Source organism: Xenopus laevis, chromosome 1S, assembly GCF_017654675.1.
Source record: "Xenopus laevis strain J_2021 chromosome 1S, Xenopus_laevis_v10.1, whole genome shotgun sequence".
NCBI classification, from domain to species: domain Eukaryota; kingdom Metazoa; phylum Chordata; class Amphibia; order Anura; family Pipidae; genus Xenopus; species Xenopus laevis.
In genome coordinates, this window is record NC_054372.1 from 59,956,051 (window position 1) to 59,981,024 (window position 24,974).

The 24,974-nt window shown below is 40.2% G+C and overlaps 1 protein-coding gene across 1 annotated transcript in view; it reads right to left on the bottom strand.

Moving 5' to 3' along the window:
• Positions 1–1,344: 1,344 nt before the first annotated feature.
• Positions 1,345–24,974, bottom strand: part of ndnf.S (neuron-derived neurotrophic factor S homeolog) — a 38,827-nt gene continuing 15,197 nt past the window's right edge. The window contains exons 2-4 of the mRNA XM_018243373.2: positions 6,514–6,702; positions 5,422–5,546; positions 1,345–3,376 (exon numbers count right to left, since the gene is read on the bottom strand). Of these exons, the coding sequence (XP_018098862.1) occupies positions 1,977–3,376; positions 5,422–5,546; positions 6,514–6,701 (1,713 nt within the window). The 5' untranslated portion in view covers position 6,702 and the 3' untranslated portion in view covers positions 1,345–1,976. The remainder of the gene's footprint in view (positions 3,377–5,421; positions 5,547–6,513; positions 6,703–24,974) is intronic.

The following is a 24,974-nucleotide window of genomic DNA, read 5'->3' on the forward strand; positions in this document are numbered from 1 at the left end:
TAGGGGAAAATATTAATATTGCCAGCAAACAAAGAGTTAAACAGAAAATAAATCATGCTTGTTTTCTCTCCTGAAACAGTAATTAATTTGGGCATAGATGAATGTGGGAAGAAATCAGACACATAGCATTTATATACTACTACTGAGCACTTGAAAAAAGGTGGGGAACCCACACCAGCAACATGGGAGTCAACTTGTGGCCATACGTGGAAAGACAAAAGCTTATTGGCCAGCATATGGGGCCAATATCTGGTTGAAAATTGGGCAGATATCCATCGGACGGGTTTATTTTCCCATCAGGGCGAGTACTGCATCTGTGTCTTCTACCCGACGGCCTTGGTGGCAATTATAATTTTAACAAACATGCTTATTTCTATACATGTATAAGATCTATTACCCGGAATGCCGAGGCCCTGGGGTTTTCCTAAACTACCTCTAATTACCATATCTAATGATGAATTTTCAGTTTTTTGGTGCATCAATTGGGGGAATGATACAAAAGTATTCAAATTGATTATTTCCCAGTCATTACACTCAAACTGCAACCTTTCCATATGAGAAGGACCCAGCCACAGGGGTAGATTTATAAAGGCTCATGAAACCACCTGGTTTAGGCAAAATGATTGCAGAAGCTGCTGTGAGTTCTTTAACCCACTCAGTCTATCTGAGTAAGATCAAGAACTCTATAGATCACTTTGGCTTGCTGACAGATGGTTTTTAAAAAATGAAAACAAACAGTACCCCCCAAGCTTCCTTTTTTGGGAAAAGCCAAGCTATTTGTTTTGGGCTAAAAAACTGCTAAAAGGGGCAAACGCTTGTATGCAATTGAATGTATAAAACACAAATGAGTTCAGCAACGGATCAGATCACGACGGGGATACATGATGTCAGGACAACGACTGCATCAATACAGCCAATACAGTCATCATCCGCAAGATTTTTAAACCTGTCTGATGCATATCTGGTCAATTTTTGCGCAGGTATCAGTTGGGTAAGACTGCTGGAGTGCAAGTAAGCTGCTTTAGACTGAAGAAGCTGAGTCGGCAGCTAAAATCTACCCGTGGATGGGAACCTTAGGGAAAAAATGGTGCATTGTGGGCAAAATCATTTGTACTTTGCACCAAGGCTCTTAATTGTTATTGAATGCTCATTTTAATCCCCACAAAGAAGCAATTATTATTCAACTCCAGCAATGAGGATTTAGTTCTTTTTATTTCTTCCACAAACTAAATGGGATTTCTGTTCTTCCTCCCCCATTAATTGGAACCATGTATACAAATAACAATATCACAGTTCTTGATTTATTTAAACATTGAATAAACAGAGGAAATATATATATATATATAATCTCATATTTTTTAATTTTATATGTACAGGAATATATGTTTGACGACTTTATACATACAATTACATATTTAAAAAATAAACCAGCCTAGTAGGAATGTACAATAGCCGATGACATTAAGAATAGAACCATCCAGTTAATACTCAAGCTGCGCGTCGTGGGGAATTATTTCATCGTTTACAGACATGAAACATATACATTTCGGGCAAGACTTTATAAAATAATTTACAGATAGTCTATCGTATCTAGGAAGTATTTGCGTGAGTAGGAGGGCAGTCTTGGGACTTGCCAAGGTTGTATTAAAATAACTTAGAAGCAGTTCATGCAGTGTGTGAAGCTACATAGGTTGTTCCAACTCCAGCTCCCAATGTCTGCGAATTTCAGCATCTAGTCTGCATTAGACATGTAGTGTTTGACATGTAGTAAAGTCAACTGTCATTGACATTTCCAGAGCAGCAGCGGGGTTTAGCACTGACACGCAACCACTTTTTGTGTAAACATAGGAGTACAAGTTGATATCTTTCTACACAGTTATAAATACTGCTCAAGTCAAATCACAAGCGCCCAGCTGCACAAGTAGTCAGTCAGTATGGTCACTGTAGGATACATTGCACAAGAATTCAGACGGATCCTAACAGAACTTTCTTGTCTTTACAATTTTACTTTGATATTTGACTGAGTGGCTGCCGTGACCCATGACGTAAACATCTAACAGGTACGATTTTCCAGGCTGCAGCCCTTTAATTGTCTCTGTGGTGACTGCTTTGTGGATATTCTGGCTATGGAAATATTTGCAGAGAACCTTTTCAGATTTCTTTCTGGTGTCTGGTCCCAAACATTGATTTTGGTCTCGTTTTTTGTGTTCCTCTGTGTAATTGTCATCTACTTCTTTTTTGTAAATGCAAAACTTATTTCTTTCTTGGGTGCCCAGCCATGCTACAGTGACAGAGGAGCAAGTGCGCAGTTTTTCAAAGGTTTTGATTCGTGTGTCTTCAGGAAGGGAAGGGAATGGTTGTTTGTTAAACTTGGATGTTGCTAAAATTTTTAGCATTGAGGCACCTTTTTTGCTGCCTTTGAGCCTGATTAAGTATTTAGCTTTGGGTTTTCCTCTTAGCTGAAACTGACGTACACCTTCAATGCTCTGTGACAAGAGGAGCTTTCCATCTCTTCTGACTTGGATCTGGATGGTGTCCAGGCAAGAATGAACAGAAAATATTACATTTTGGTGAGAAGAAACTGGAGAAAACCTTAAAAGCTTTGTGCCCTTTCGTTTGATGAATACATCAGTAACTTTGCCATCCTTTAATTCCACTGTTTTTTGCTTGGCTTCTTGTTTGGTTCGAGCAAAGGTTCCAACATACGCTGTGCTCATATTTGTAGCAGCATTGACAGCAAAGACATCAAAGTAATACTGAGTATCAGGCTTCAGATCAGACACTGTGAAAATATTTTTGTTCCCTATGCAAAACTTCTGGATATCCACTTTTGGTTTCGTTGTTATCTGCCTTAATAGCTTAGAGGAGGAGGCTTTAGGCATGAAGCTCCGATCCTTACCAACACTGTTGTCTGATTGAAAACCAAAATGAGCAAAGTCAAAGGGGTTAAAGTCTATTCCAGGCTTAGGGGCCATCATAAATGCATCGTCTGCATTCATTTTGGCTTCAACTGCACAGATACTTTTAAAATTGTGCTCCTTGTTGATGACAACACAGTACTGAATGGGTTGCTTCATAACAGAAGAAGTTGGCGTAGGTTTCCAGGCTAAAGTGACTGTAGTGCGCCCAAGGGATGTCACATCAACTCTGGGATCATGTGGCAATTCTGGGTACGGCTGGTCAGACTCTGGAGTTGTTGTTGCATAAACTTTGAAATGAGTGTCTTTTTCTGTGGATATCAACTCCAGCCGATACAAGCCAGAAGGGGAACTTGATGATACAAAATATTCCACATCATTTCCTTTATAAGAGAACAACTCGGTGCCTTCTTCATTAACAATCTGCTGCTTTTGCTCCTCGAGTGGTTCAGGTTCACCTGCAAAACCAACATGTAGAAATAAATCACTGTGCATTTTTTACTGTCACATGCTAGAAATGCTAGACTGCATTTTAAAAACCAGACAATGGGAAATTTTAGCAAAATCAGTTCAGCGAGCATCTGCTCAAATCCTTAAATGAACAGAAGCTTTTACAGAAGTAAATTTAGTTGAAATAGAAAACTTTGTTGCAAGTCCTTTACGCCATTAAAAACTATTTCTAACAAAGGGTATAAAATGCTATACCTAACAAATAATAAATGTTGAAGTAAGATTCCTTATCTGAAAACCCCCAGAAATTCTGAATAATTGATCCCATAACTGTACATACTATTATAACGCTGAAGAGCTTAGACAGATATAAAAGTCAGGAAGTAGGTTAATATTATTTAGCATATCTTCTGTACTTGACTACAGCCACAGACTATTTGACCCCATCACTACACTTCCAACCATATTCAGTAGGTTCACATTTTTTTACCTTGTAGATACATTTAATTTACACATATAACTGCTGAAGGCCCAGACAAGTGCACACCCATTTGTAAATCAAAGAGTTGCTCCAATAATATTTTGGCTTACCTTGCACATATATTTAATGGTATTTGAGTAAATAGAATAAATGTTAAAATCAAACTAGTATTATGCCCAAATCTATAATGGTATGTGTGAGAGAACAGCAGGAGCTAACTTTTAGAAGGAATAAACACATGACAACATGAAACATTACGGATAATGTGATTCATTTAAAAAAGAATCTCAGCAATCTCCTTGACTCCCAAAGGCCATGGCAATATTCGCCAGGGTGCAGTGCCAATGACACCAATAAGTAACATAATAAGTAACATAGTTTGCTAATTTGTCAAATCAGCAGGAAGCAGATACCAGTCACCTATTTTAAATCTTATTGGATGCTGTGGGTTACTACAACTGGGCAAACGTACTGTCTTTTAAAGGAATAGTTCAGTATAAAAATAAAAAATGGGTAAATGGATAGACTGTGAAAAATAAAAAATGTTTTCTATGTAAAATGTAATGTATAAAGGTTGGAGTGACGGATGTTTAACATAATAGCCAGAACACTACTTCCTACTTTTCAGCTCTCCTGGGGGCAAATTTACTAACCGGCAAAAAATCACCAGCGATGGCTTCGCACCCATAGCAACACTTCGCAGGCGAAAATTTGCTCAGACCACGCTAATTTACTAAAATGGGATGTTTCGTCTCGGCAGATGAACGCTGAGGAATTTTCACGAGCAAATCAAAGAATATGAGCTAGCGTTCAATTCTGCGTAGCACAACTTCGTTAGAGAATTTGCATACGGCAGGAAATTTCAAGTTGAATAGACCTCTTTATGTTACATGCTGCATCTAATACATTACATTTACACTGATAACTACACGTGCCAAGGGAACCTTAATAAAGTCAATAGAGTTGTAATAATGCCCTACACATGAGCCCACGGTAAAATAATGTTCCCATATGTTAGAAAATGAATGGGGGGGTGGGAACTAGTTAGACAAAAAAGACTTTTTCAGCCTATCACCCTGAAAAAAAGGAAAATACGCCAGCGTTTTTGAATATGAAGATTGAATAACTGAAGATTGAGGATGTTCTTTGTTCTCCATTACACTTCGCCTGGTCTGAGCTGGCGAGTCTGGTGAAACAGTTAATCTGCATTTTAGTGAATTTGAGGTGTAATGTCCATTCGCCAGAGCAAAAATTCGCCTGGCGATAAAAAGAGTGTGAATGACCGCTAGAGTCTATCTCCTTCGCTAGCAAAGTGACGCCTGCGCCCATTAGTAAATTGGCGAAGTCCCTGCGGGCGGTAACGCTAGCGAATCGTCGCCAGTGTTAGTCACTTCGCCCTTTAGTAAATCTGCCCCTTGATTTCCACTGATTGGTTGTATGCTGGTTAAAAATCTATGTGAGACTTTATTTATTATCACAAAATTACCTACAAAATTAAAAATGAAAGAAGGGTAAATAATGCAAAATGCATTAACATCAGGAAGCTGTGTAAGATACATAACTCTTTATTACCTGATCCTTCTCCACTGGCTTCTTCAGGCAGTTCCTGCAGAGTCAGCTTCCATTCCAATGGAGCATCACATGGTGTGACAATAACTGATAAAGGTGTATTATCCTCTTCCACTACAAAAAAATATCTAGAAAGGAATGCAGAGACTACTGTAAGCAAAATGGGGGCTCAAAGTGATATAAAATAGTTTTTTATTTTTTGCACTAAACAAAAAAAATTTAACAACTTTTACTTTCCACTTTCCTTTCTTGCAGTTTCTGACAAATCACTGTTTGAGGAAAATTGTAGTAAAACAAAACATATGGATGAACTTTTAAATACAATGGAACACGTTTTCTTTTCATGGCTGCAACATACTGCACTCCATCTGCACAAGTCTGTCACTTGCCAGTTAGGCTGAATAAATGAATTGGTTTTTTGGATTTTTCCAAAAATGGGGTGGTTCACCTTAAAGTTAACTTTTAGAATTTTATAATGGCTAATTCTAAGCAACTTTTCAACGGACTTACATTTTTATTTTCTTTTTAATATATTTTGAACAATTTCCTTCTGCTTCTAACTCATTCCAGCTTTTAAATGTGGGTCACTGACCCTGGCAGCCAAAAAAACTATTGCTCTTTTCAGTCCCTCTCCTATTCATAATCAAGTCTCTTATTTAAATCAATGCATTGTTGGTACTAGGGTTGCCACCTTTTGGTCCGGTTGAATCCGGGCAGGGGGCGGGGACATGGTGAAATGAGGCAGGTTGTGATCTTGTGGGGGTGGGTACTGATGGAGCAATGACATGATGGTCAGAGATTAACCAATCAAAGGGAATCCTGCCTGGTTTTGACCCGGGCGGCCTTTCAAAAAACAGGCTGTCTGGGTCATAGCCGGACAGGTGGCAACCCTAGTTGCCACCATAGTAAGAATTCCCTCAGTTCAATCTAAAGATGTCTTATGATTTACACATTAATAAACAATTACATCTACCCTGCCTCCCTTACTTATATATTTTCCCTTACTGATATACTGTAGGTAATATGTAACAGTGTTATTTTCCATTTTTACCCTCTATTCATTGTCTGTTTACCTTCCATTAATTTTCTGTTTACCTTTTAGGATTGTCTCTGAACAGATAGCCACTGATCTCAGCTCCATCTGGAATAACAGAAGAATCATGGAAAAGAGCCTTGTCTCTGATCTGCATCTGAAAGAGTTCTTCATCCCTAGTGGGTAACTTCTGGGACTGCAAACAGACTGGCAGCAGGAACAGTGCCATGTACCAGGGGCACAGCTTCATCCTGATGAAATAGAAGTAAAACAGTTACCTCAGACCATTGCAAACTGTAATACAGTGCAGTAAATGTCCGAAATAAAGAAATGATCTTTTAACTAAAGAAACAAGTGCTCTCCGGCTACCTCTTTTTGTATTAGTAACCTTTGGCACTCCAGCACGGGGATTGCAGCGCGTCGAGAAGCACACTCACACGGATGGATACATAAAGGACTCTTTTATAGTTGGAGAGAAAAATACTTTGCCAGTAGGGCAAAATTTGCTGGAGGTGACATAAAGGGGACGGGGTGTTGATGTAAGGGGCAGGGGTCAGAGCAGATTCTAGGAATAACTGGTTGAGAGAGGAGGCGTAATAAAGGGGATACCTTAAATCCCATTTTCAATACATTTTAATACTGCCCATAGGTACCTGAGTTGGGTGGCAACCTTATTTGTCAACTATACAGAAATAGTGTGAAGAATATAGAAAATGAATGAACACAAAATAAAATACAGTGCACATAAATTCAAGCTTTCCTTGTGGTGGTCTTTCGGTGTGTTGGGAACTGTATTTTAACAATATCTGAAACATTATTGGTCACTTGAGAATATTTTTAATGGAAAACTAAAGCCCCAAGATAACCCCCAAGATAACTTTTAATCTACTTTTATAGCATAGGGCTTTTGTGCTGCTTTCCATAACCAGCAGCCCTACAGTATGTTGCAAAGTCTTGCTTATCTTTCAGGTTTTATTAACTGTGCCCTCTATCTCTTGCATTTCAGGGAATAAGAACATGCACAATGTGCCATCCTGGATTGCAAAAGTTCATTAAAGGAGAAGGAAATGTTAAAACTAAGTAAGCTTTATCAGAAAGGTCTATAGAAATACACCAGTATTTGAAAGAAAAACCATGGAGGAAATGTACGTTTGTTAGTACACAGAGTTTTTTTTTCTTCCCCTCCATGGTAAATATTATACCAATAAATAGTTATACCAATGGGGGCCATCTGTGTTAAGCTTCTCCTCTGGTGTGAAACTGAATTCAACTGCAATATATTTGATTATAGGATTATACAGAATAAAGCATCACTCTGCAAATTGTTGGGATCATTAATCTACTTAAAAGACTTTTGAAGATCACATTAAAAACATGATATGCTAAGGATGCATCCATCCCCTTTATGTGCGAGGACGCGTTAACATATTCTTAATTCAAAACTCCCTGAAGATCTATTGCCTACTTACTGGCTTGTTTGTTAAACCCCCACAAATATAATGGAACACTCTTTAAGCCCTTAAATAATTTCTGCTAAGAAATGTTCTGATTGTTGAGAGCTGGTAAACCTTTGAGCTGGTACAGTCCATGTTAGAAATCAAGGCACACTTGCATTGGTAATCCAGATAGCTGCATTCATTAATGCAATAACTAAAAGATTATCATCAAGGTTCTAAAGAACATATCACGTGCTTAATGCAGTTGCTAATCTGAACCCTCCAAACAGTAAGGAGCTACTTGCCAGCTGCAACACCTTATCTGTAAAGGTGTCAACCATATTGCCAGATCTTGGTGTATAAAGATAATACCTTCTAGGAAGCTGACAATCTGGTGAAGAGAAATATTTAAGGTCTCAGGTTTTGTTTCAGTAGAAAACTAGTGGATAGGGCACATTGCTATTCATATCTATTGGCATTTCAATCCAAGAGATTGCCTGTTTTATTGTTTTCTATATGTATTTGACACTTTCACTCAAAACAACATCACCTTCATCAGTCTCCTCCATTACTATCTATATATAAATATATATATTATTTTCTAGACCACTGTTACCTAATCCTGCTCTTTATGGGAGGTCTGATTAATAGAAGGATGAGGGAAAGCTGATCGCTTGTCTGGTCATTATGCATTAGGATTTTGCCCTAAATTTAGTTATCCGGATTAAGCAAGGGAAAAAAAAGAAGCTTATGAAAGCGCTTCATCTGAGAAACACTAAATGAATACTGATAGGAAGATTTCATAAACCGTATCAGCAGGAATCCAGCTATTCTATTCACAGTAAGGGGTGCATCTAGCATACAGTTTTACATGTACTTAAGCCATGCTAGTATGCATTTTAGCATTTAAAACAGATTATTACTTACTGTCAAAAAGCTAAAATTAGATGTTGTTTTTGGAAAGTAGGATGAACTAGATGGCATAGATGTGGACTAAATAATAAACTTGTTTTAGGCGTAGGTCAGTAGTTGTATAGTTGTAGACCAGCAGTGCAAATTTCTGTCTGGCTGCCTTAATGTTATACTTATTAAGAGTAGCTAAAATTACACATGATATTAAAGGAAATCTATACCCCCAAAATGAACACTTAAGCAACAGATGACATCTTATTAAGTGGCATATTAAAGAATCTTACCAAACTGGTATATATACTTAAGTAAATCTTGCCCTTTTACATCTCTTGCCTTGGACCACCATTTTGTGAATCTATCTGTGCTGCCTCAGAGATCACCTGACCAGAAATACTACAGCTCTAGCTGAAACAGGAAGAAGTGTTGAAGCAAAAGACAGAACTCTATCTGTTAATTGGCTCATGTGACCTAACAAGTATATGTTTGTGTGCACAGTGAATCGTACGATCCCAAGGGACGGCCCGTATTTTTTCAAATGGCAATTTTCTATTTATAATCACCCAATGGCACATACTACTAGAAAATTATATTATTATGAACATGGTTTATTTACATGAAGCAGGGTTTTACATATGAGCTGTTTTATGCAATATTTTTTTATAGAGACCTACATTGTTTGGGGGGGGGTATAGTTTTCCTTTAAGATTAGCTAAAAATGACAGGTGAGATACTCTCCCTGCTGTACACAGTTGACAGCGAGGAACCTGTAGATATTGAAGTTGTATATAGTAATGTGAAAAGGGAAAGCGATAGAGACAAGTGGGACCATAATATGCCATAGTCTCAGTGGAGGCCAAGTATCAGCGTGGGTAAGAGGACATTTCAAGCAATAAAGTTTTTGCCCTCAGACTGTCATGCACATACCCCTCCCCCGAAAGATATTGTACTGACTATAGGTGCTGATTTAGAGGCAGGATCCAAGTGACCTCTAACCAATTAAGTAGTAAATGGTAATGGGAGTAGTGTTTTCTATGTGTTTTTCAACAGCTAAATATGTGTTTATTGGGAGCATAAGGTATTGCACCCTACGGCATCAACGTGGAGGTCACTGGCACAACAAACAATTTAACGCCATAAGAAGTGAGATGAAATTTCATAGGTTCTAGTGCAGTCCACTATGGAAGATTAAATTGGGGTGAAACAATGTCAATAGTCCATCACTTTCAAACCATCCAAATGATCCCAAGAACATGTATACAAAATACAAAGGCTGGCATTTATAGACAACCCCTATAATGTCGTTGTTCACTAAATTACAAACAGCCAATATTTTTATTCCAAATCAGCAAGCACCTTCATCCACAGGAAGAATAAACAGTAGGCCTCAATTTTAAGGTTCCTACAACTGTAATGTTTTACTTTGTATTACCCCTCAAATTTGTACCACATTGTTAACTACATTTTTTCTGCCACTGCATAGAATGCCATGGGATGATAGCAAGTGCTTTAAATACAGTTTCCAATATGCATCCTACACAAAAAAGAGACAAATGAGGGGCAATTATAAAGGTTCCTGGTGAAGCAGAGAACCTAACCTGATTAGGGTGAGACGGGCTAAAAGGAGCCAAAAGCCCTTTATGTGAAAGACATGCCTTCTGAAAACAAAGGCCACTGGTAAAACCCACATACCACATACAAACTCTTGTCAATGTGGGACAGTGATGTCTGCAATAAGTCAATGTGTGGTGGATCAAGGAGCAAGAGACCCCAGGAGGCAAGTTCTACCACTGGAAAGAAAAGCAGACACCCCTGAAAAGTTGTCTCCATGTCCTCATGCACAATGCAAGGATATAGTGGCTTGCTGTGAACCTCAGGAGAAACAGTTTGTACATGTGTGGAGCATATGAGGCCCTCCTGTACCAGAGACTGTTTTCCTTTACTTTTACAGTGGGGCACTTTGTTTTAACCTTCCACCTACCATAAATACGCCTTCTGCTTTTCTCAAACATTACTCAGTATTGGAAAATTAACAGAAAGGGAAGAAAATGAAGACCAGTAAATGTGCCAACATGTGTTCAATTGGACTAAATAAGGGAAATAAAAGGGTTGAAAACCATACTATATTATCGTTCTTCTCTCTTTTTGAACATAACTATTTTCTGTATTTCATGAATTTTCTAATGAATAAACAAAAGGCCTCTGGGCATCATCACAGCACCTCTTCCAGCTTCATTTTTCTAAATTTTTCCATTACCACAATCCTAGCACAATTTTACAAAAATACAACACTCTACAAGTTCTGCACCCCCCCCCCAGAGCTAACAATCTATGTTTGCTGTTTGAGGTGGAGAAAGTTTTGATAAGAAAATACAATTGCAATTCTAAGCAACTTTCCAATGTACATTAAACATTTGCAGTGTACAATTCCCACAATACCGTGCATATTCTGTGATTAGCAGACCTGTAGCATTCTGAGAACATTGTGGCATTGTGGGAACTGGATTCTTGGCTGGAAAAAAAGCAAAATAGGGCAAAAATTATGCCATCTAGAATGTGTAAATAGCTCCTACAGGATCTAGTAACATCTGGACACACTAAGAAAGCTGGCCATATATGGGCTGATCCATTTATCTGGTCTCCAGGTCAACAATGGTATCAGACAGCAGCCTGTGCAGAGCTGACTACGGACAACTGCATCCAAGGCTGACAATGTCCTTGTTTAGTAGAATTTTTTGTCTCCAATACTATCTGATGAATTATTGGTAAGGAATGTTGGTGTTTTAGCTCCATAAAAGGGTCAATAGGCTGGTTACTTAATTGGGACACAGACAATGTAAATTCATTTATGGCCACTATAGTCAGATTTGTGGCCATTACAGCAAATTCTATAGGGCCCACAATAATAAGTCTATCTGATAATAATATGTATATCTAAAAATGTCTCACAAGCGTATTTTTGGTAATCAGTTAAGCGACATACAGGTAGGGTACCAGGGTTGATACTGTATGCCAGAATTCTCCCCAAGACTAACACAACACGTACAATAGTTAATAACACCACAACTTTCACTCCAAGCTCTCCAACCATGGTTTATCTGAATGAAGCAGATGACACATGGTGCTATTTGTTGCCGCTTTCTGTTACAACTACAAAATGTAGGAAAATACCCTGTCATAAACAATACTGAGAACTATCCCGGCTCAAACACTTAAATTGTGTAATCAATGACAAATTATACAATTTAAGTGTTTTAGCAGAAACAATTCTTAGGGGCAGATTCACTAAGGGTCGAATTTCGAAGTTAAAAATACTTCGAAATTCGACCCTCGAATTGAAATCCTTCGACTTAGAATATTGAAGTCGAAGGATTTAGCGCTAATCCTGCGATCGATCGATCGAAGGATTTTTCGTTCGATCGAACGATTAAATCCTTCGAATCGAACGATTTGAACGATTTTAATCCAACGATCGAAGGAAAATCCTTCGATCAAAAAAAGGTTAGCAAACCTATGGGGACCTTCCCCATAGGCTAACATTGACTTCGGTAGGTTTTATCTGCCGAAGTAGGGGGTCGAAGTTTTTTTTTAAGGGAAAGTACTTCGACTATCGAATGGTCGAATAGTCAAACGATTTTTACTTCGAATCGTTCGATTTCGTTCGAATTCGAACGAATTTAACCAATTCGATGGTCTAAGTACCCAAAAAATACTTCGAAATTCGAATTTTTTTCATTCGAATCCTTCACTCGAAGTTAGTGAATCTGCCCCTTAGCGTTGTAAATGGCAAACAAGGGTGATAAATACCACTATGTGCCATACTATTTTTCCTTTAACTGAGAACCAAGCAGCATTTTACCTTAACTGCATTCCATTACTTTGAGACTGAGATATTTTAAGTGCCTGTCTGATCTTCACCCAATTTCCCTATCTCCAAGCTGAGAATTCCACACTCCATACAAACTGCCTCCCATAACAGACTGCTAAGCAAGAATTTTAGTCTTAAGAAAACAAGACATAATGTGGGGATCGGCTTACACAATAAAAAAACCAAGGCAGTATAATCCCTTTTATATGTTCCCTTTGCATTGCTACAAAAGTTTACTTGAAGCAGTGTTCTCCGTTACACATTCACACATGTGCAAGGAAGCCTGGCAAATTGTATAGCAAAATGAACGCTTAGATCATAAAATATAATGAAATTAAAGTTAACCAAATTACCCTTTCTGCCTTGATCTGGATAAAACATTTACCTCTGTGCTTAACTGTCATCAAGTTAAAGAGACGTGAGTGTAATTTACAGCCTCAGATAGATTTGGAGCACTTAAATGTGGCATCTGGAACAAATAAAACCTGGTGCTTAATTACAAGGAGCAGAGGGTCTATGATTGCAATTTAGTCAGGATAATTTAAACAATGCTTTATTCTTTGTATACTGGCACAAGGCAGCATGTGGGTGGCGCTTGGAGAATACTAGTGTCGGAATAATTACTTTATAAGCTTTTTGAATAAAGTCAGCAGGATGATTTAGTAAACAGAGGAATTTCACAAGCAATTTATAGGAAGTGCTCCTCACGTCTAGCTGAGTTTGGCCTTCACTGATATCGTCAGACTGGAGTATTTGGTATTAGTGGTTGGAGCCTGCTGAGAACAGATGTTTGAAATATGCAACTTCAATAGGTGCATCATATATATCAGATTCCTGACAATGTGCCCAAAAAAAGAGCCGAAACATTGAGCAAAACAAATTTAGTTTTAGTTGAGAACCCGTGATGGCTGCTGGCCCCATTGAATGCACTGCAATCCCATATAAACCTACATGGCCCTAATCTTCTGCCATCACTTATACATAATATGATTACATGATCATTGCAGTCATTGTCACAGGTCCATGTAAATGAGGATTATCACTTAAAACTCAATCGCAGAGACTGTCTTCATAAAAAAGGTTTACGCTTAAAGGGGTGGTTTACTTTTAAGGTAACATTTAGTATGTTATAGAATGGCCAATTCTAAGCAACTTTTCCACTGGTTTTCATTACTTATTTTTAATAGTTTTATAATTATTTTCCTTTTTCTTCTGACTCTTTGCAGCTTTCAAATGGGTATCGCTGACTCCCTTCTAAAAAGCAAATGTATGTATATTTTTATTTGAAAATCACTCCTCGAGGGCAAAGCACTGTACAGCAGAACAATAAATTAGCAGTAAAACAAGGGGTCATTGGAATAAAAAGTAACAATAAGTGCATTAAAAAATATAATTACAATACAGATTAAGTGCTCAGTGTCAAGGAAACAAAAGGATAGAGAACCCTACCCCGTAGGGCTTACAGTCTAAATGGGAGGGTAACATACAGACACAATTCAGAGGGGTATTAAGGTGCTGTGGGTTACAGTTTGTTACACTGTTTTATAAGTGCCAGTTCAGGTGTTATCCAGGTGCTCCCAGAGGTAGTCTTTGAGTTTTGTTTTAAAAACATTGAAGGAGGATTCTCTCCTGAGAGATTCAGGAATAGCATTCCAAATATAAGGAGTCGCAAGAGAGAAGGGTTTGATACAGGAAACAGCAGTAGTAGTGGGTGGTAAAACCAAGCGGTTGCTCTGAGAGGAGCGGAGGTTTCGGGCAGGAACATATAGAGAAACAAGAGATGAGATGTAGTTAGGTGCAGAGGAATGAAGGGCTTTGAAGGTTATGAGGAGGAGTTTATAAGTTATTCTTTGTTTTATAGGAAGCCATGATAAGGACTTCAGCAGCGGAGGGGCCTATACCCTTTTGGATGAGAGGAGGATAATTCTGGCAGCAGTGTTTAATACAGACTGTAGAGGGGAGAGTAGGGATGTAGCGAACGTCGGAAAAAAAGTTCGCGAACATATTCGCGAACTTGCGCAAAAACGCGAGCGGTTCGCGAACGGTTCGCGAACCCCATAGACTTCAATGGGAAGGCGAACTTTAACATCTAGAAAAGACATTTCTGGCCAGAAAAATTATTTTAAAGTTGTTTAAAGGGTGCAACGACCTGGACAGTGGCATGCCAGAGGGGGATCAAGGGCAAAAATGTATCTGAAAAATCTGCCTGTGTGTGCTTGGAAGACATAGTGTAGGGGGAGAGCTGTTAGTGATTTCAGGGACAGATGATAGTAAGTTTGCTGGCTAGTAATCTGCTTGATACTGCTCTGTATTGGAGGGACAGAAGTCTGCAGGGATTTGAGGGACATTTTAGCTTAGGTAGCTTTGCTGGCTAGTAATCTACTGTTCTCTTTAAACAACTGCCATACGTTGACCTTGTAGGCATTGTTTGCCCAGTTTTTTTGGACGCAGCCACTGAAGCACAGTTGCCAGAAAAAATATGCCATATAAATGCTGAAAATAGTAATTTTTCGCCATACGTTGACCTTGTAGACATTGTTTGCCCAGTTTTTTTGGTTGCAGCCACTGAAGCACAGTTGCCAGAAAAAATATGCCATATAAATGCTGAAAATAGTAATTTTTTGCCATACGTTGACCTTGTAGGCATTGTTTGCCCAGTTTTTTTGGTCGCAGCCACTGAAGCACAGTTGCCAGAAAAAATATGCCATATAAATGCTGAAAATAGTCATTTTTTGCCATATACGTTGAGTCAACGTATGGCAAAAAATGACTATTTTCAGCATTTATATGGCATATTTTTTCTGGCCTCTGTGCTTCAGTGGCTGCGGCCAAAAAAACTGGGCAAACAATGCCTACAAGGTCAACGTCGTTGACCTTGTAGGCATTGTTTGCCCAGTTTTTTTGGCCGCAGCCACTGAAGCACAGAGGCCAGAAAAAATATGCCATATAAATGCTGAAAATAGTCATTTTTTTGGTCGCAGCCACTGAAGCACAGTTGCCAGAAAAAATATGCCATATAAATGCTGAAAATATGCATTTTTTTGGTTGCAGCCACTGAAGCACAGAGGCCAGAAAAATTATGCCATATAAATGCTGAAAATATAAATTTTTTTGGTTGCAGCCACTGAAGCACAGAGGCCAGAAAAATTATGCCATATAAATGCTGAAAATATGCATTTTTTTGGTTGCAGCCACTGAAGCACAGAGGCCAGAAAAATTATGCCATATAAATGCAGAAAATATGCATTTTTTTGGACGCAGCCACTGAAGCACAGTTGCCAGAAAAAATATGCCATATAAATGCTGAAAATAGTAATTTTTCGCCATACGTTGACCTTGTAGACATTGTTTGCCCAGTTTTTTTGGTTGCAGCCACTGAAGCACAGAGGCCAGAAAAAATTAAACCAGTAGGGTTTGCACCCTAGTTTGTAACGGTGGCGGAGGGAGGAGGAGGACGCTAAAGGACAGCTGTGTGTGGAGTCATGAGGCTTGAAGAGAAGGACAGCTGCATAGAAGTCAGAACAAGTCTTCCGGCGTGCAGTAACCCTCCGAGATCCACCCCTCATTCATTTTAATAAAGGTCAGGTAATCGACACTTTTGTGACCTAGGCGAGTTCTCTTCTCAGTTACAATCCCTCCTGCTGCACTGAAGGTCCTTTCTGAGAGCACACTTGAGGCTGGGCAAGACAAGAGGTTCATGGCAAATTGTGACAGCTCTGGCCACAGATCAAGCCTGCGCACCCAGTAGTCCAGGGGTTCATCGCTCCTCAGAGTGTCGATATCTGCAGTTAATGCCAGGTAGTCCGCTACCTGCCGGTCGAGGCGTTCTTTGAGGGTGGATCCAGAAGGGTTGTGGCGCTGCCTTGGACAGAAAAACATTTGCATGTCTGACGTTACAGACTGGCCAAAGGGCTTTGTCCTTGCAGGTGTGCTCGTGGCAGGATTACTGGCACCTCTGCCCCTGGAATGTTGATGAGTTCCTGAAGTGACATCACCCTTAAAAGCATTGTACAACATGTTTTGCAGGCTGGTTTGTAAATGCTGCATCTTTTCGGACTTGTGGTATGTTGGTAACATTTCTGACACTTTATGCTTGTACCGAGGGTCTAGTAGCGTTGCGACCCAGTACAGGTCCTTCTCCTTAAGCCTCTTGATACGGGGGTCCTTCAACAGGCATGACAGCATGAAAGACCCCATTCTCACAAGGTTGGATGCAGAGCTATCCATCTCCGCTTCCTCATTATCAAGGACTGCATCATCCACGGTCTCCTCCCCCCAGCCACGTACAAGACCAGGGGTCCCCAAAAGGTCACCACTAGCCCCCTGGGAAGCCTGCTCCTGTTGGTCCTCCTCCTCCTCCTCCACAAAGCCACCTTCCTCCTCTGACTCCACTTCTGGCACCTCTCCCTGCGTTGCAGCAGGTGCCTGGGTTCGTTCTGGTGATTCCGACCAGAAATCGTGCGCTTCCAGCTCCTCGTCACGCTGGTCTACAGCCTCATCTGTCACTCGTCGCACGGCACGCTCCAGGAATAAAGCGAAGGGTATTAGGTCGCTGATGGTGCCTTCGGTGCGACTGACCATATTTGTCACCTCTTCAAAAGGTCGCATGAGCCTGCAGGCATCGCGCATAAGCACCCAGTAACGGGGGAAAAAAATCCCCAGCTGTGCAGATCCAGTCCTACCACCCAGTTCAAAAAGGTACTCGTTGACGGCCCTTTGTTGTTGCAGCAGACGTTCCAACATAAGGAGCGTTGAATTCCAGCGAGTCTGGCTGTCAGAAATCAAACGCCTGACTGGCATGTTGTAGCGCTGCTGAATGTCAGCAAGGCGTGCCATGGCTGTGTAGGAACGTCTGAAATGGGCCGACACCTTTCTGGACTGGGTGAGAACGTCCTGGAATCCTGGGTACTTGGAGACAAAACGTTGGACTATTAAATTTAACACATGTGCCATGCAGGGCACATGTGTTAAATTGCCTAGTCTCAACGCTGCCAACAGATTGCTTCCATTGTCACACACCACTTTTCCGATCTGCAGTTGGTGTGGGGTCAGCCACCGATCGGCCTGTGACTGCAGAGATGACAGGAGTACAGATCCGGTATGGTTTTTGCTTTCCAGGCACGTCATCCCCAAGACAGCGTGACAACGGCGTACCTGGCACGTCGAATAGCCTAGGGGGAGCTGGGGGTGCACAGGTGTGGAGGAGGAGAAGGAGGACCCAGCAGCAGAGTAAGAAGAAGAAGAAGACGAGGTAGAGAGCGATGGAGGAGTAGAGGTGGTGGCAGAACCGCGTGCAATCCGTGGCGGTGACACCAACTCCACTGTTGTTGTTGAGCTACCCATTCCCTGCTTCCCAGCCATTACCAAGTTCACCCAGTGGGCAGTGTAGGTGACATACCTGCCCTGACCATGCTTGGAGGACCATGCGTCAGTAGTCATATGGACCTTTGGCCCAACACTAAGTGACAGAGATGCGGTAACTTGGCTCTGCACATGTTGGTACAGGTGTGGTATTCCCTTTTTAGAAAAAAAATTGCGGCTGGGTACCTTCCACTGCGGTGTCCCAATTGCTACAAATTTGCGGAAGGCCTCAGAGTCCACCAGCTGGTATGGTAAAAGCTGGCGGGCTAAGAGTGCAGACAAGCCAGCTGTCAGACGCCGGGCAAGGGGGTGACAGTCAGACATTGGCTTCTTACGCTCAAACATGGCCTTCACAGAAACTTGGCTGGTGGCAGATGACTGGGAATGGGAACAGGTGGTCAAGGTGGAAGGCGGAGTGGAGGGTGGTTCAGACGGGTCAAGGAGAGCAGAGGTAGAGCAGTAAGATGCTGGACCAGAAGGAGTGTGGCTTTTAGTTTGCCTGTTGCCTTTGAGGTGTTGCTCCCAAAGTGCTTTGTGCTTGCCGCTCATGTGCCTTCGCATAGAAGTTGTACCTATGTGGCTGTTGGGCTTACCAAGGCTCAGTTTCTGACTGCACTCATTGCAAATTACAATGCTTTTGTCAGAGGCACACACATTAAAAAATCCCACACTGCTGACTTTTTGGAAGTGTGCGATCTGGCGGTAACAGTAGAAGTTGGCGGCATTGGCGGCAATGGCGGGTGCGTTGGCCGGCTGAACACAGGTGCCGATACATGTTGTTGCCCTACTGATCCCTGCGGGCTGTCCTCCCTGCTTCTTCTAAGTCTTATTCTCCTACTGCCTCTCTGACTCTCCGTCTCTCCATCTGAACTACCCTCCTCTTGCTCTCTTCTACTAGGCACCCACAAAACATCAATCTCCTCATCATCATTCTCCTCAGATGCATCAATTTCTTCTGACACATCACAGAAGGAAGCAGCAGCGGGGACCTCCTCCTCATCACTCATTATGTCCATCTCTGTCGTGTTCTCTGCCAGAATTAAATCTGGTGTAAGGTCCTCATCTCCTTCATCTTCTTCTGGCAATAATGGTTGCGCATTACTCAGTTCAAGAAACTCATGGGAAAATAACTCCTCTGACCCCAGTGAAGAAGGGGCACCGGTGGTGGAGGAAGTGTTACGTGGGGTGGCCATAGCAGTGGAGGATGAGGAGGATGTTGTGGTAAAGTTAGAAACGGTAGAGGATGGGGTGTGCTGTGTAAGCCAGTCAACTACCTCTTCAGCATTTTGGGAGTTCAGGGTTATTGGCTTTTTAAAACTGGGCAATTTGCTAGGGCCACAGGATTGCATAGCAGCACGGCCCCTAGCACGGCCTCTGCGTGGCGGCCTGCCTTTGCCTGGCATTATTTTTTAAAAAACAACAACAACAACAAAAACTCAGTTGGTTTTTCTGGAAACGATAATACACACAGCTAGATGGCGGGTTGAAGAAAACAGTGTGCAAATAATGCCTACAAGGTCAACGTATACACTACTACAGCGGTGGATACGGATTACGTAAAATATATGAATGCTGCTTGAAAAAAAGTAACTCAAGTGGTTTTTCTAGAGACGATAATATTATCAATATTTAGACAAAATGTGAACAAGCTCACACAGCTAGATGGCGGGTTGAAGAAAACAGTGTGCAAATAATGCCTACAAGGTCAACGTATACACTACTACAGCGGTGGATACGGATTACGTAAAATATATTATGGCTGCTTGAAAAAAGTCACTCCGGTGTTTTTTCTGGAGACGGTAATATTATGGATATTTAGACAGAATGTGAACAAGGTCACACAGCTAGATGGCGGGTTGAAGAAAACAGTGTGCAAATAATGCCTACAAGGTCAACGTATACACTACTACAGCGGTGGATACGGATTACGTAAAATATATGAATGCTGCTTGAAAAAAAGTAACTCAAGTGGTTTTTCTAGAGACGATAATATTATCAATATTTAGACAAAATGTGAACAAGCTCACACAGCTAGATGGCGGGTTGAAGAAAACAGTGTGCAAATAATGCCTACAAGGTCAACGTATACACTACTACAGCGGTGGATACGGATTACGTAAAATATATTATGGCTGCTTGAAAAAAGTCACTCCGGTGTTTTTTCTGGAGACGGTAATATTATGGATATTTAGACAGAATGTGAACAAGGTCACACAGCTAGATGGCAGGTTGAAGAAAACAGTGTGCAAATAATGCCTACAAGGTCAACGTATACACTACTACAGCGGTGGATACGGATTACGTAAAATATATTATGGCTGCTTGAAAAAAGTCACTCCGGTGTTTTTTCTGGAGACGGTAATATTATGGATATTTAGACAGAATGTGAACAAGGTCACACAGCTAGATGGCGGGTTGAAGAAAACAGTGTGCAAATAATGCCTACAAGGTCAACGTATACACTACTACAGCGGTGGATACGGATTACGTAAAATATATTATGGCTGCTTGAAAAAAGTCACTCCGGTGTTTTTTCTGGAGACGGTAATATTATGGATATTTAGACAGAATGTGAACAAGGTCACACAGCTAGATGGCGGGTTGAAGAAAACACTGTGCAAATAATGCCTACAGGGCAAATAATGCCTAAAAGGTCAACTTATACACTACTACAGCGGTAGTAAAATAAAAAAAAGTAAAATAAAAAAAAATGAATATTAAAAAAAAAAATTAAAGTTGGTGCTGCTGAACTACTAGGAGCAGAAGATTAGCACACCAGTCCCACTCCCCAACACTGCTAGACTAATAGCACTGGGCTCTTATAGTAGTAGTAGTAGTAGTAGTAAAACAACAAAAAAATAAATAAAAGCAGTCCTTACAAGGACTACTGTTATTGCAGCAGTCAGCAGATGAGATCAGAAGCAGGACAGCTGCCCACTGCAGCTACATACAGAGCACTGCAGTAGAAGGTAGATTACTAGCCAGCAAAGCTACCTAAGCTAAAATGTCCCTCAAACCCCTGCAGACTTCTGTCCCTCCAATAACAGAGCAGTATCAAAACGATTACTAGCCAGCAAACTTTCAACTGTCCCTGAAATCACTAACAGGCAGCAGCTCTCTCCCTACACTATCTCTTCAGCACACACAGGCAGAGTGAAAAAACGCTGCAGGGCTTCGGTTTTTATAGGGAAGGGGAGTGGTCCAGGGGAGAGCTTCCTGATTGGCTGCCATGTACCTGCTGGTCTGGGGTGAGAGGGCAAAAAAAAGCGCCAACAATGGCGAACCCAAAATGGCGAATGTCGCGCGACGTTCGCGAACTTCCGGCGAGCGCGAACACCCGATGTTCGCGCGAACAAGTTCGCCGGCGAACAGTTCGCGACATCTCTAGGGGAGAGATGGGAGTTAGGGAGGCCAGTTAGTAGAAGGTTACAGTAATCTAGTCTGGATAGGATGAGAGCATGCATGAGCGTCTTGGATGTATCAGGTGAAAGGAAGGGACAGATTTTGGCAATATTGAGTAAGAAAAAGTGACAGGTTTTGACAGTGGTGTTAATATGATCAGAGAAGGAGAGAGAGGAGTCAAAGATTACCCCCAGACAGCGAGCTGAGTTGACAGGATTAATGAGCATGCCATCAATAGAGATAGTAAATAGGGGGGAGTAGGACCAGGCTTAGGTGGAACGATGATAAATTCATTTTTTGTTAGGTTGAGTTTGAGGTGGCACTGGTTCATCCAATTTGAGATAGCCAGGAGACAGAGATTTGAGCCACTGTTTCAGCTGCTAATGAAGGGGTGGATAAATATATTTGGGTATCATCAGCATACAGATGATAATTAAAGCCAAATGAATGGATGAGATCTCCAGACAGAGTGTACAGAGAGAACAACAGTGGACCAAGTACAGAGGCTTGCGGCACCCCTACATTAAGTGGAACTGGAGATGAGGTTTTGTTATCATAGGAGACAGTGAATGATCGGTTAGAGAGGTAAGAGGAGAGTCAAGATGCAGCCTGCTCAATAAAGCTACAAATGTATTGTTATTGCTACTCTTTATTACTCATCTTTCTATTCCGCTTAGGGAATTCTTTGGGAAATTTTCCTCCGAATACTAAACTGAATCCTAATTTTCAAATGCAAATTAGGGATGGGAAGGGGAAAACATTTTTTACTTCCTTGTTTTGTGACAAAAAGTCACATGATTTCCCTCCCCACCCCTAATTTGCATATGCAAATTAGGATTCGGATTTGGTTCGGCTGGGCAGAAGGATTCTGCCGAATCAGAATCCTGCTGAAAAAGGCCGAATCCTGTCCGAATACCGAACCAAATCCTGGATTTGGTGCATCCCTAATTCAGACCCTCTCCTATTCATATTCCAGCCTCTTATTCAAATCAATGCATGGTTGCTAAGGTAATTTTGATCCTAGCAACTGGAAATGCAAACTGAAGAACCGCTGAATAAAAAGCGAAATAACTCCAAAAACCCAAATAATAAAAAATGAAAACCAATTACAAATTGCCTCAGAATATCCCTCTCTACATCATACTAAAGTTATCTCAACCTGAACAACCTCTTAAATTCCAAATAAATGTGACTTATGCATACAAAATAGCTTTTATTGTGTCTGCTAGTGATTGTATAGCACCTAAAGAATCACTCCTCACAAAAGAATGTGCATCTGTAATGTTATTATTGTTGCCAAGTGTCGATACATTGTCTCTGGAAGGTTTCAATAATCAGTGACTTGTCTTTTTAGCTAAAATGTTGTAAAAACACAAACCTCAGTAATATTCATACAATGTTAGAAATTCTGTCACGTGATGTAATGTGTCCTCTGGTGGCATTTCGGGGGAAGTCATTTCACTGTGCAACTTCCTAAGCAACAGATTTTATAAAGGCTCCGCAGGAAGCTCCAAGTAAATATGAAAACTATATTTCCCGACAAACCAAAACGTTCAAGATCCTGTTATGGAAACTTAAGGGCACAAAGTTAAATAACGTTTACATTTTCCATAGGTTTGTATAAACCTTTTTTTTGGTATAAACAAAAATCAGTTTGCCCTTGGATGTACACAATAAAAATAATACTATTCAACAAATAACTACCCAAGTATTTGTAGTATTGTTTCTCATACTATAATGAAATGATCTTAAAGAATGTATAGAATGGTGTGATACCCTGTGTAATATAAAACATTTGCTAAATATTGTGTCAAGGTACACACCTCAGTACAAAGCAGTATGACATTTTTGTAAAGATTGTTATTCTACAGTTATATTTGTGGCAGTGGCCCGTGAACCTGTGTTTATAGGCAGCATGAGAAATAGAAAAACCACTGCTTCTCACAAATGTCATTCTTATAGTCTTATTAAATTCAATACAGAATGGAAGGGCTCATGGATATACATTTTCTGCTAGATGGTATGGCTCCTAACCATATTTCACATTAATTATTCCAAATTCCACACATTTTCACAAAAGACTCTACACTTCCAGGCTCTACACTCCACTGCAACTTTCACATAAATATATGGCCATGGTGGTCCCTTAGATACTCCTTACTACTTCTAAAAAAGCTTACGCAGAATTTCATTAGTGGCCCTTTTCGAATTATAATAAACATCTTACGTGCCAGCAGATCTGCGACTAATGGACTGTATTCAGTCATTTTCTGCCATTGATAATGCTTAGATTAGGTAATGTTGTAAAACGCGTAAGCATCAACAAATATATATCATTTTCAAAAATGTTTAGGACTTCCTTTATAAGGGCAGGAATTGGACATTAGTGTTTCAACCTGGGTATCTGTAAATAGCAATGTAACAGTTCATAAAAAAACAAAGATTGTTCTTGTAGTTTATTACTATTATTAGATCAGATTGGATAGAGGTATAATTACCAATCAACAATTTGTCCAACGAAGTAGTAACGCCACACTATCTGAATATTTTATTATGTCAAAATCAATTTAATATATTAAATTATCATTAAGGTGCATAAATTAGTGAAAGTGCTTAGTGCTTCATACAACGTTCAATTGTGTATAATCAATGAATGCTAACACATAAACCAATTAATCTTTCAATATCAATTAATTTGAATTCATTTAAACCATTTAAGAACTTATTTCAACCATCAACTCTAGTTAACAATTCATTAATTAAAGTGCCAGTGCTTACATATAATACCAATTAATTTATGAATTCATTTTTAACTATCAATTGATTAAAGTGCCAGTATCAATAAATATAAATTATGTTAAAAAGGGTTTCTCAAATAGCTAGCAATTCATGAAATAAAAGATTGAAAGTGAAAATAGAATAGAGGTGGCGTTGTCCCAAAATCTCCTACATGAGGCTTGTTTCTAGGTTGTGGGACACCACACCGGGAGAAAGGCAGGACACTGGGGACTGCGGTCTCAAATATTAACTAATCTGTTGACGAGCTATCTAAAAAAACGTAAACCCCCCAGTGCCTTGGAGTAAAAGAGATCCGGAGAATGAAGTGCTGCTTAGAAGTATTGACCCAAATCTTAGTGCAGCTGCAATAATTACTGAAGGCTTTTAAAATTAAATCTAAAATCAAAAAGAGCGGAGGCTTGCGGACGCGTATTTCACGTTCGTTTTCTCAATTTTGAGAAAGCTAACGTGAAACGCGCATCGGCAAGCCTCTGCTCTTTTTGATTTTAGATTTAATCAGTAGTGGCAGGTGCACATAATTGCTTTTGTAACAATTTAAGATAAGCAAAGATAAAATTGTAACAGGTCTCTTGGGAAACTATGGCTTGCAGCTTAAAGGGCAATTCACCTTCATTAGCAAAACTGTAATAATACATAAAATCTGACCCTAAAACCCCCAGACATTTGTTCAAACTTTCAATAACTTGCCAAATTTTGTAAATTGGACATGGTAATTAGGGTGTGTGGCCATAACATGGGTGTGGTAAAA